This window comes from Leptopilina boulardi, unplaced genomic scaffold (assembly GCF_019393585.1).
Source record: "Leptopilina boulardi isolate dan_hultmark-lab unplaced genomic scaffold, ZJU_Lbou_2.1 LbouV2_248, whole genome shotgun sequence".
NCBI classification, from domain to species: domain Eukaryota; kingdom Metazoa; phylum Arthropoda; class Insecta; order Hymenoptera; family Figitidae; genus Leptopilina; species Leptopilina boulardi.
In genome coordinates, this window is record NW_026137805.1 from 2,782,980 (window position 1) to 2,796,559 (window position 13,580).

Here is a 13,580-nt window from a genome sequence, read left to right on the forward strand (position 1 = left end):
GTTATTAATATATTATAAAGTTTACTCAGTTTTATACTGGTTACAAAATTTAATATTTATTCGTAATTCAATATTTATTTTGCATGTGGTAAATTTTTATCATCTATAATTTACAAACATTAATATCAGTTAAAAAATTATTCCATATTAAAACATATTATTTTAGAAAAAAATATTTTTATTCTCTTATCAATTTTTTTCCTAGTAATTTATTTAACATAGGTAAAATAAAAAAGAAAAAAACCTACTCTTCAAACTATCGTGAATATTTAATTTCTATAAGTCAATTTCAAATGTTAATTTTCTTATCATATTTTTCACAATCAAGTCTTATTCTAATAGAACATTTCCCAACAATTATTAAAAGTTATTTAAATTAAATTTAAAAAAAAAGAAAAGATTATTGAAAATTATTAAAAGTAAAAAATATGGAAAGGTGAAATAAAAATGTGGTGTATGCTAATAATTTATTGATATACATATTATATATTAGTACAATTATTATTCATATATGTATATTTTATTATTTGCTATCAAAAATATGTTAGAAGTTTATAAAGTAGACTTTATATCGAAATGAATTTTTATATTTAGAAGAATTTTAATTTAATTCTCATTATTCATTATAACAGAATTTATATATTAAGCAAAAATTTCTATAAGGGTATGTCCAACATGTGAAATGTCCAACAAACCATGCACATTTTTTCGCACTTCTCATTTGCGTATAGAAAATAAAAATTTCTTTATGAAAATGGTAAATTAATGTATTAAACTTGGTATTTCATTATAATTATACTTATTTGTTCACATAATTAGTTCAATAAAGTATAGTTACCTAGTCTAATATATTAATTTACCATTTTTACAAAAAAACGACAATTTTTTACTTTTTATTCAAATGAGAACTGCAAAAAAATATGAGAAAAATTCTAATTCAGTGTACTTTTCATTTTATTATAATTATACTTATTTGTTCAGAAAATTTGTTAAAAGAAGTATAGTTACCTAGTAGAATATATCAATTTACCATTTTCACAAAGAAAATAACAAATTTTTATTTTTCATTCAAATGAGAAGTGCGAAAAAACTTTTCAAAATCTAAACAAATCATGCCCATTTTTTCTTATTCACCACTATTTTCACCTTATGAAGAAGCAATTATTAAATAGTTATTTATGATACAAGTGCGCGTAAAGTGAGTGATTATACGAGTGTGACGTTTGCAGCACGAGTATAATCAGATTTACGCACGTGTATCATACAACATTTTTTGCAACACCCACCTCTAAAGTTAAGTACCTATTATGAAGAATTCCAACTCTCTATTAGAATAATTTCGATTGTATAGAATTAAAAAAATCAATCGAAGATCAGGAAAAATATCATTAAGCAGGAGTGTATAAATTTAATAGTAAAGTTCGTTTTTTAATTTTGTAGTTTTGTATGGTCTAAAACAATTCTTATATTATGTGAGAGAAATTTCGGTGCGTAAAGTAAATTTCAGTGTGTAAAGTAATATTTCAGTGCGTAAAGTGAATCACTTTACACACCGTTTGAAAAAGAGCTTCTTTACACACAGTTTTCGGTGTGTAAAATTTAACTTTAGAGGTTAGTGTTGCAAAAAATATATTTTTTCATTATCCAAGTTTAAAATTTGCACATATATAGGTATATATGTGACGCGCTCTGAACAAAGGGGACTTAAGAAGCAAACGTATTATTGTTATGTTTACGACAGTTTTATATTTATTTGATTAAAAATTTCTTTTTATTTAAGTAATATTAAAATCAGTTTTAATTATAAATATTTTGAATGTAATGATTACTCAATGGTTTCCTTACTTTTTGAACACCCTGTATATAAATGCTAATGATGAGTGTTTGTTCGGACATTTGCAAATTTCGTTCTAATGAAAATAGATAAATATTTCTACATTATATTATATATAGTATTTGAAATATCTGGAAGAAAGACAGTATTTTTCACATATAATATAATTATGTGATCGACATAATTTTTTTCCCTCTTCACAAGAGTAACGAATGTCAAAAAGAAAGTGAAATCCAATTGCTGAAATGATGAATTGTCTCGTTTGTGCCAAAAAAAATTACGCGCTCACTGATATTTTAAAGAAAGAAGAGGATATAAAGAAGAATAAGTAAAAATAGTTGTGTGACAATGACGATGATCCAAAAAGAGGTGAATTTCCTAACGATACGTATGCAAAGCAGATAATAGTGAGGATGGCCGCGAATCGACAGGAAGCTGTGCCAAGTTTAACGGTATCCACCAACGTGGCTTCGCACTTGAACGATTTTGCCTCCCACCATACACAATTTCAACAAGTCACTCTATGTATAAGTATATATATAGCAACTATATAAGTATCAAGTTATCGGTTAACTATATGCAGTCACAATTTTAATGCTCATCACTTTGTGAAGTTTAGAATTCGATAAAGCATGCCAAAGGACATTTACCTCTCGATACGCTGCTAACACAGAAAATTATAAGGTATTAAAATAAGCGGCAACGCTTATTATTTTAATCCAATTTTGCTTATTTTAATACCAAAATGGATTAAAATAATAAGCGTTGCAGCTTATTTTAATGCCTTTTAATTTTCTGTGAATACTTCCCTAGACGAATCGATCACTCTTCAATTTTTTTTATTAGTATAATTATTTCCCGACAATATTCGTTTTCTCACATATAGAAAAAAATATACATTCTTATTCTTTTGTTACAATAATATTCCTATGTAGGTTCAAAAAATAAACAAATACCTATTTACAATTAAAAATCTCTAAAATAATAAGTGATATTTCGAAAATTTCTCTAAAATTCTATAATTTAATATTTAATCTAAATGCCTCATGTATTTATTATTTTGGACTTGATAAAAACTGTCGAATTACATATCTATATATTAACGACAGAGGTTATAGTGCCATCAGTTTTGTTTGTTATCTATTGTTTATAAATGAGTAGTAAATAATCTTTTTTTCATCTACTTTCTATTCTTATCCTCTGTCGATATATTAGGCCACTGAACTGTTTTTCTTTCCTACTAGGCATTGCTTATAAAATTGAAAATTATTATATTTTCTCCTATGAATGAATGCACAATACGTCTTCTTTTGGGTTTTCTCAAAAATATTCTCTCTTTTCAAAGGCGGTAAAGAAAAAAAGAGGTGAATAAAAGTGTGAAAAAGTTCTAGAATGCGATAATGCGCGCGTATACCTATATAGATATATAGCGCATTACCTGCGCTTTCTCTTCGTCATCTCTTTTCGTTCGTCATCCTTCTTGTTATATACGTAAAAAAGGTTTTCTCTCGGTACTCAACAAACTTCTCTTTCTCTCTCACATCCATATATACATGCGCCACATATATTCAATTCACTTTGTCGATGATTTTCTTCTCTGTTTCTCTCGATTCAAGGCTCGTTTCTTTAATCGCCACTGAAGCACGCAGCGAGATCAACGGTACTTCTCGAAGAACAAAATTATACGTGCTTGTCGTAGGGGAGAGCGGGGCAAAGACGCTAATGTAACGTTTATTTTTAAATATTTTCGTTATTACACCATCAATTTACGTGATTTTTTTTTCTAATTAATTTCAAACTAATTAACAACAAATTTTAATAATAATTCTTTAATTTATTATAAGCATGATTATTTAATTTAATTATTTTCAAGAAGATGCAAAAAAAACGGCTTTGCCCCTTATGGCGGGGCAGCGACGTTTTTGCTTATATTTTTAAAAGGAAGAAAATTGTAGCCGTTAAAACTGTACGAACTTGCAGTAAATGGCCGAATATCTTTGAAACATAAGTATTTAGTACATTTTTTTAAAAGAATTTGAGATATTTTATAAAAAATAATCATTACTTGTATTTTTAACCTCACATTTTGAATTAGATTCTCCACTGTTTCATTAAAATATCTACTTTACCATCTATTCAAATTGAAAAACAATTGAAATAACCGCACGAAAATATAATGAAATAAAAAATAGAGTTACATTAGCGGCTTTGCCTCGCTTTTCCCTACGTCCTTACGGACATGTAAAAAAGAGTCAGTATTAAACTAACCCCTTTACCCCTCATCTAGTGAGAAGACTATTGGAAAGACAAATCTCCCCCTACTCATTCCAATCTTGGATATTTTTTAACGCTCGAAAATCACTCCAATTTGGCAATTGTTCTTTATTTATTATTCCCAATTTCACAAGTCCCAAATTTAAAATGTTTCTACCCGCGTTTACATCACGATTCCATGAGATTTTACATGATGCACAATAAGCTGTTCTGTTTCTGAAAATGTCCATGTTTTCGTTGCAAGTGCTGCAAAGTTTTGTGGTTCGATGTTCATCGATAAAAACAATTCGTAAATTTGGATATTTAGATTGCTTTTCGATTAATCTCCTCACAACTTTTCTTAACGGCATCCGCACGTGGCCACGCATCCATGGTGATATTTCAGGTGATCCAATCACCAACAGTTGTTTCCTCTTTACATCGCCAACCATGTAATTTGCTAAGAGATCTGTTTCACGTTGTACTGACATGTACTTGTCCCATTTCAAAGCCGCTATTTTTCGTTTTTCAAAATAAGGTTGATTTCGTTTTAGCGCTGTCAATAAATATTCTGTTGATATTAAAATTTGTTGAGGATCTTTGTGATTTACTTTGTCACGATATTTTTCACTTACTTGCAAATCGTGATAATATTTTTTATAATTTTTTGTCTCATTATAAAGAATGCTTTGTCTCTTATTCTCCTGAGTTTGCCATCTGTAAGATTTTGTAGAAATTTTTATATGTTTATCTATACATTTAATATCGAAATTATCATTCATTTTTCTTTCTACTCCAGCAAATCCAAATTTCAAACCTGGGTCAAGACCCTTGAACACTTCATATTTTGTTAAATCTCGCGATTCTTGTTGCTGTAAAGGAGAAAAATTTGTTATATTTTTTGGTTTAACAAGATTATAAATTACAGACACAGCCACACCATCCGTCATTATTGTTTTGGAAAATTTCAATTTCTCTTTGTTGACTTGTATTTTAGATATGTCAAACATGTTGTTCCATCTTTCATCATTTTCATTAATTTTCTCCGGACGTCGTTGATTTTTAATGTCTTGATGTCGTTTGTTCTCCAATTGTATTTCCTTTTTGATTGGAGTCAATTTTTTTGTAATTTCTTTTATTTGATTTTTTATGTTTGACAATTCTTCTGAATTTTTTGGATTATTTGCTTTTTCCAAATATTGAAAATTTCTTTCCAAACCAATTTTTTCAGCATGCAGCAACTTTGATTTTTCTTTTAATGGCGAAATAATGTCTTTGTGCATGAGTTCTTGTGCTGTAATTTCATTGACGGTAAACTTTTCCGGTGCTTTTTTAGTACATGTATAATCTGGTGCTACTTTTTTCAATTCAGTTTCCAACAGTTTTAACGCCGTATTCGTGTACGTAATGTACTTTAGACCAGGACTCATGATTGGTACAAGAATAAAACTTTTGATTCCTTCACGTGCAAAATAATCTTGTAAACGATGAAAAAATATAAAAAATTTGTGACATTCCTTTCTTCTTTTAAGATCTCGAAAATCCAAATTTTCCAAATTCAAGGCCTTCAGAGTTTCATTATCACATTCATTGTATTTGAGAAGATTGTCAAGTTTTGTTTTAATGATTTTCCTATGATTCAATTCTTCCTCCTCTTCATTGTCCTGCACTTTTTTTGTGGCCTCTTTAGAATTAATAATTTTACTTTTTTTTGTCGATGGCTTCGATGATTTATTCTTACGTGATGGTTTTTCCCAGTTTTTGTTGTTTTTTTTTAATGTTAAACGTTCTCGATATTTTTTACCTCTATTTTTGCCTTTTGGAGGTAAATCATAAACAATTTGTCTTTGTATTATATCGCGATTTTGTTTTAATTTTTTAACGTTTCTAAAAATTAATTTTTCCACATGCGGCTCATAGGGATGTAATCTTTCTAATTCAGCACGTCTTGCTCTTCTTTCTTCTCGATACAGTTGTTTTATTTTTTTCTTTTTTTTTGCCCACTTCTCCCTTTTTTTCTTGTTACGTAATCTACGAATTAATTTTTTTTCACGGTAAACTCTTGTTCGCTCCTGTTGGCGTTCTGTAGTTTCCTTTTTATTCAATTTCATTGTAGATTTGTTTTTTTTAAATAATTCATGTTTGAAGAACGTAGCAAGTCGACTCCTGACATGATAATGAAGATTTGTCAAGTAATTGACATTTAATTGAATTGCCATTTCCTGTATTTGAGAAGAGAGATTTGTGCAATTAAATAATTCAAATTTGCCACCCATGAACTCACTAAACTGAGGAATAAATTCATTTTTCAATTTATTATGCATTTCTTTTTTTGCATCAGTTCTTGGTTCTGTAGAATTTTCTTTAAACAACGGAAATATTGAATTATAATCGGGACCTTGTTCGGACCAGATTTTACGTAAATAATCATTTGTGGGATGACGAAGTGCAAAGTTTATAAAAATTGTAACCAATATAGTCATTCTCGATAGCACTTTCACTTGATTAATGACCAAATCCCGAAGTTCTGGACAGCAACAAAAAGAATCAGAAAAACCAGTCTTTATCGTAAATTTTGTTTGAAGTTTTAAATCTTCATCATCATCATCATCATCATCATCATCATCATCGTCGTTGTCGTCTACTGCTGTTGTTGATGATTTATCGACTTTTTGAGGTGTTTCTTTTTTGTTTTTCAATGATTGTTTTTTGGGAGTCTTTTTACGGGTATTCTGTATTTTATCAGTAGTTTTCTTCATTGACTTCTTTGTGACCATTGATATAAATGAAACTGCATCTTGTACATCAGCTTGTTTACTTGTTGACGGTTGTGGTTCGTTGGCATAATTTTTTTGTGTCGATAACGATTTTGGTAATTCAAATTTCTCTGTTGGCGTGTTTTTTTCATTTTCAGCTTCGTTTGTTGTTTTTTCGCTTCTTTTATCACTGCCTAAATTTAATTTAAATCGCTTCCTTGGAATTGGACAGCGTTGAAATTCATTTTCTTCACCCAAATCGCCAGATTCACTTGATTCAATATTTAAAAGATTTAAATTTTTTTGCCACGACAAAGTTCTATCGTCATTGTTGATGTTTGATATAAAAGGCTGAGAATTGTCATTAATTGACATTACAGTATTTTCGTCGTTAAGAAAAGGTTGCTCAGGTTGTCGATGATCAGCGGAGATGTCTTCTTGAAGAGATTGATCTTGACGGTAAACAAAATTGAAACTTGGCAATGCATTTGGCTCTTGATTTAAATGTGCGTCTTGTTGAAGAGGAAACAACTGTTGATGATTCGTGGGTATTATTTCTTGAGATTGATCTTGACGGTAAACAAAATTAACACTTGTAGATGCACTTTGTTCTTGATTTAAATGTTCTTCATCACGCGGAGGAAACAACTGTCGACGTACTCGATTCACATTACAATTCTGACCATTGTCAGATTGTTGACAACGACGCGGAAATAAGGGAGTAAATCTACTGTACACTGTACGAATACGATTACTATCAACACTATTTGAATTATGATTACTGCCCGAATTATTATCACTACGCCTTGGCAACAATGGAACAAATTGTCGCGAAACATTGCGTCTATTAATCGCATTTATTTGTTCAACGCGACGTTGTGCATTTTCAATATCTGCACGTGATGGAGGAGATTTGTTTGTTTCTTTTTTCTTATCACTCATTACAATAATAAATGTTAAACAATTAACTAAAATCTATCTTAAAACTATATACATGTACAATAACACGGTTTATCAAAAAAAGTTTCTATAATGACATTCGATAATGTTTTTTGCACGACACACGCAGAATCTTGTCCAATGCAGCAAAGCAAAGATTCCTTACAACATTCAGCAAAAGCATTGTTGACAACAAATTCAATTAAAACTCCAATAATGATCCAAGTTGATAGACTCGTAACACAACAAGACCTGAGTAAAAAAATAATAATATAATATTTAATAAATTAATAATTTTAATATTTCTTAATATTTAAATATAAAAAAAATTAAAATGGCAATAAGTAATAAGTGAGGGTCAGATAGCAAAAGTGGAGTAAAATTTGAGTGCGAACAAAAGTGTGATATAAAAAAATTGCGAGCAAAAATGGGTTTTTATAGTAATTTCAGGTTTAAAATATTTATTTAAATAATAATTTTAAAAGAAAATGTTCCCATCATTAGACTTGACGGAATTTTTGTAGTGTCAAATTAAAAACTATTGTTACCCCCTAACGTTACAAAATTCACAAAATAAGTGAATTTAAATTTTATGTAAAATTTAATTTAACTTTAGAGGTTAGTGTTGCAAAAATACATTTTTAAACAAAACATATATATTGTTAGAAAAAACATTTTTTATTTATAACTTGATATGAAATTTCAATTGAGAATTATAATTGATAATAATATATTCACATATATTATATGCATATTCAATTTGTGAACTTTTTTATTTATAACACCTATTTTAATAAATATTAATTGATAAAATCTATTTAATAATTAATTTTTGTCATTTTTTCAATTGGTCAATTTTCTTCTATTTTTTTGCACTTTAGTTGTTCAAGAAATTATATTTTTTTAATTAATGCAAAAAACAATATTTTTTCACCTTTCAAAATCTGATAGATTTTTTTTAAATAGTCAAATTTTCGAAAAACTAAAACATTTTTTTAAAAAAAGACAAATTTGACAAATTTTTCATTTTTTTTTCTTTTTTTCAAGTTTTTTTTTTTTTTATTTTATCAAAAAATCAGTAAAACTATTGTTTTCCTTACTAAAAACCAATATAAATCACTATATATAATTAGTTTTATGTCAAATAGAAACCTTTTTACATAAGTTTGAAGGGTGTATGGACACCCCAGTTACCCTTTAGAGGGTGAGAAAATTCAGTTTCTTTTTATAGGGTTAATAGAATTGTCTTAAAAATTTAGCTTAGAAGAATTTCTGTCAAATGACTACATTATCAAATAAAAATTAGATTCTATAGAAATTTTTTGAATAAAACTTTTGTTAAATGAGAATTTTTTTATATAGAAATTCTTTTAATTGGAAATTCTGTTTATTAAAACACTTTTAAGTGAATATTTGGATAAATAGAACTTCGACAAAAGAACAATTCTAATACATAAAAAATTTTTTTAATAAACATTTTTCGAGATATAAATTTTGTCATATGGAAATTGTATTACTTGAAAATTGGATTTATTAGAAAATCTGCTCTATCACAGTCCAGTTAAATAGAAATTCTACAAAATCAGAAATTTGTTAAATAGTAATTTTTTTATATTAAAATTGGGCTCATTATAAAATCTTTTTTTTTAAATTCTACTAAATGTAAATTCGATAATTTTTAATTTGACACCAAAAAAGATCCGCCAAATCTAATGAAGGGAATATTCATGCGTCCCAAAGAATAGTCATCAATATCTCTTCTAAATAGATAAATTAATCAAAATATCTTAACCCGTTTTTGCTCGCAACCCATTTTTACTCCCATTCAAATTATAACCCACTTTTACTATCAGCCTCTCAAGTAAAAATGTGAACAATATCGATTGTGTTATCCCATCTGCGGTTAGATCCGAGATATCTCGGGGTAAATAATTTTAGTGAAATCCATGCAAAATCTCAATATTTTATTAAAAATTCTTACCTCACACTAATGCCGAAAATAACAAGTGAAATGCAGGATATCCAAGAACACCGGTAAGTGACGATGCAATTGATTCTTTCAAAACGCAAAAACGGTGACTGACAATGCAACTGATTACTTCAAATCAGAACGATGATTGACGATGAAACTGAGGATTTCCAATCAACACTATAACTGCAAGGTGAAAATAAAACTATAGAAATTGTTTTTTCTAGTTAAACAAACACTATTTTATAAGAATAAATAGATAAAATACTTTTAATAGGTTTACAAATATTTTTTAAATATAATAATATTTACTGATAGACACATTTTTGAGTTTTTTTTTAATATGTGACGTGATCTGAAGAAAGGGACTTTAAAAGATAAAATTATAGGTTATGTTGTGAAATTTTAAAGTGAAAATACACAAAGAAGTTCAACTTGTAATGCAAAATAATATTAATATATCTTCTTTACATTCAAAATATTCAATAAATCTGATATCAGTCTTACAAAATCAAAAATAAACTTTTAGTTCAAGTAAAACTGTCGTAAACACAACCTACAATTCATTTGCTTCTAATGTCCCTTTCTTCAGATTGTATTACATATTAAATTGGTTAAAAATTTGAAAAAAGAAAATAAAATTGTGGTAATAATATTTTTTAGTTAAACATACTCAATTTTATAAGAATAAATGCAAAAAATAATTTTTAAAAATAATTCTGTTTACCCATGGACGATTTTTTTTTTTTATTTTTTTCCACAAAATTGATTTGAAATTTGGAAAAAGAAAATAAAATTATGGAAATAATTTTTTTCCAGTTAAAGAAATTCTATTTTATAAGAATAAATTAATAATAATATAATAATATTCAATAAATTAATAAATTTAATCTTTTTGAATATTTAAATATTAAAAAAATTAAAATGGCAATATGTTATAATTGAAAATAAGAATAATATCGATTGTGTAATCCCTTTACATTTATACCCGCAATATCGCGGGGAATATAATATTAGGAAAATCCAATCAAAATCTCAATATTTTTTAATAAAAATTCTTACCTCACACGAAAGCAGAAAATGACAAGTGAAATGCAGAATATCCAAGAATACCGGTAAGTGACGATGCAATTGATTCTTTCAAAACGCAAAAACGGTATCTTCAAATCAGAACGATGATTGACGATGAAACTGAGGATTTCCAAATAAAACGTTAACTGCAAGAAGAAAATAATACTATAGAAATTGTTTTTTCTAGTTAAACAAACTCTATTTTATAAAAATAAATAGATAAAATACTTTTAATAGGTTTACAAATATTTTTTAAATAAAATAATATTTATTGATAGACACATTTTTAAGTTTCTTTTTTTTGAAAATAATTGGTTAAAAATTTGGAAAAAGAAAATAAAATTGTAGTAATAATATTTTTTAGTTAAACATACTCAATTTTATAAGAATAAATGCAAAAAATAATTTTTAAAAATAATTCTGTTTACCCATGGACGATTTTTTTTTTTTATTTTTTTCCACAAAATTGATTTGAAATTTGGAAAAAGAAAATAAAATTATGGAAATAATTTTTTTCCAGTTAAAGAAATTCTATTTTATAAGAATAAATTAATAATAATATAATAATATTCAATAAATTAATAAATTTAATCTTTTTGAATATTTAAATATTAAAAAAATTAAAATGGCAATATGTAATAATTGAAAATAAGAATAATATCGATTGTGTTATCCCTTAACATTTATACCCGACATATCGCGGGGTATATAATTTTAGGAAAATCCAATCAAAATCTCAATATTTTTTATTAAAAATTCTTACCTCACACGAAAGCAGAAAATGACAAGTGAAATGCAGAATATCCAAGAATACCGGTAAGTGACGATGCAATTGATTCTTTCAAAACGCAAAAACGGTATCTTCAAATCAGAACGATGATTGACGATGAAACTGAGGATTTCCAAATAAAACGTTAACTGCAAGAAGAAAATAATACTATAGAAATTGTTTTTTCTAGTTAAACAAACTCTATTTTATAAAAATAAATAGATAAAATACTTTTAATTAGTTTACAAATATTTTTTAAATATAATAATATTTATTGATAGACACATTTTTGAGTTTTGTTTTGTTTTTTGAATATGTGACGCGATCTGAAGAAAGGGACATTAGAAACTAAAATTATAGGTTATGTTGTGAAATTTTTAAGTGAAAATACACAATTTAATATATTTAAATATTAATACTATTATTAATTAATTAAGATTATTATAATATATTGTTGAAATTATATATTATATAATTAAGTATTAATGAATAGATTTAAAATAATTTTTTGAAATAAATAAATATATATATACATTATGTGTGTGACGTCACAAGTTGGCAATATATTTTTGATCGCGAGCAAAGTAAAATAATAGAGAAAATAGCACCGATGCTTCTAGAGTGAGAAAAAATTGCACTTCCATTTACGATGAATATATTTACTATTAACGATTATTCCATCATCCAATATATTATAAATTCGATTAATTTTGTAAATAAAATACAGAAATACCGAAATAATATCTATTTTTACAAAAATTTATCGATTAATAACGCAAAAATTCTGTGAACCACATTCTACGATTGTGGGGAAAAAATGACGCCAAGCCAAGCGTGCACAAAATGGGGCGGACATAGAATCTCACACCGCAAAAATTTACTATTTTAATTCAATTTAGAACCCGATTCTTACTTATTTGAAGAGTATTTCTGAATTTCGGACGAATAAAATAACTAACAAGAACACCGAATAGATCAATAAAAAAAATTTTAAACACTCAAATGATATTAACAAAGAATTCACTTTTTTACTTACACTTCTCTCTGCGACGAGTAGAACAATGAGGAACATGAGGAAGAAATGGTTTTAGTGGAAGTTTACTGGTAGCGCCACAAGTCGACACTTCCTGTCGTATGAAACTATACCAAAATGGCGAATTTGAATTCAAAACGATCAACTTTTAATAAGTAAATTTTAGATCTGTATTAATCTATTTTTTTCTATTTCAACACATTCATATTTTTTTTTTAATGTCAACCACCTTTTTTATAAGTGAATAAAAAACAAACAGTGAATTAAAAAAACAATAAAAAAAAAAGAGGATAAATTCAATGTAATGATTAAAGGCCTAAACAGAATAGCTTCGCGAAAGCGATATATTCGTATCCTTTTCTATCTCATGCATCTCGTTCGCGAACGACTTTCGCGAAGCTATTGTGCGTTGGCCCTTATGCTTTCAGCGTCAGAAATGCATGCACATGCGCAGTGTGAAAAATGGGAAATTTGAAATTTAAAAAATAAAATTGAAGTCTGTAAATAAAATGAAATTAAAATATTTGTTTTCATTTAATGGATATTTGTATATTATTAACTATAATAATTTCCGTATTCATTCATTCATTCCGTCTGTCCACACTTGAAGTTAGTCGTATTTTGTTCCTTTTGTTTTTCTAAAATTTTGACAATTCTTGATTTCGTAATATTTTATGGTTAACATGACGGATATTTTTATTCATCGTCATTAATTAAGTCATATATTGTAAGTGACAGTTTAAAGTAAAAAAAGATATTGTTCATTGTGTGCAGCACCAGTATATTTCCTACTTGGTATTTATAGAAAAAAAAGTTTTAATTATAATATAATTTTTATTATTATTTATAAATTTATTATATTATATATACATTTTTTTAAATATAATGATTATTACAGATAATTAGAACATTTTAACTTATAATTATTATTTATCTTTCATTATTTTTTCATTATT

At 26.9% G+C, this 13,580-nt stretch overlaps 1 protein-coding gene across 2 annotated transcripts; it reads right to left on the reverse strand.

Annotated features, from left to right (window-relative positions):
* Positions 1–2,900: 2,900 nt before the first annotated feature.
* LOC127280605 (uncharacterized) lies at positions 2,901–12,949 on the reverse strand. Of its 2 annotated transcripts, XM_051303724.1 has the most exons (5): positions 12,628–12,949; positions 11,586–11,740; positions 10,814–10,968; positions 9,764–9,937; positions 2,901–8,034 (listed from the first exon to the last, which is right to left on the reverse strand). In XM_051303724.1, exon 5 carries the CDS (start codon positions 7,783–7,785, stop codon positions 4,153–4,155), a length of 3,633 nt encoding a protein of 1,210 aa, XP_051159681.1. In that variant the 5' UTR covers positions 7,786–8,034; positions 9,764–9,937; positions 10,814–10,968; positions 11,586–11,740; positions 12,628–12,949; the 3' UTR covers positions 2,901–4,152. The 2 variants fall into 2 exon arrangements, with proteins under 2 accessions (XP_051159681.1, XP_051159682.1); XM_051303725.1 differs by lacking the exon at positions 11,586–11,740.
* Positions 12,950–13,580: the final 631 nt, after the last annotated feature.

Bases quoted from the DNA above. Each gene is read 5' to 3' on its own strand.
- LOC127280605 (XM_051303725.1), bottom strand. From the start codon at position 7,785: ATGAGTGATAAGAAAAAAGAAACAAACAAATCTCCTCCATCACGTGCA.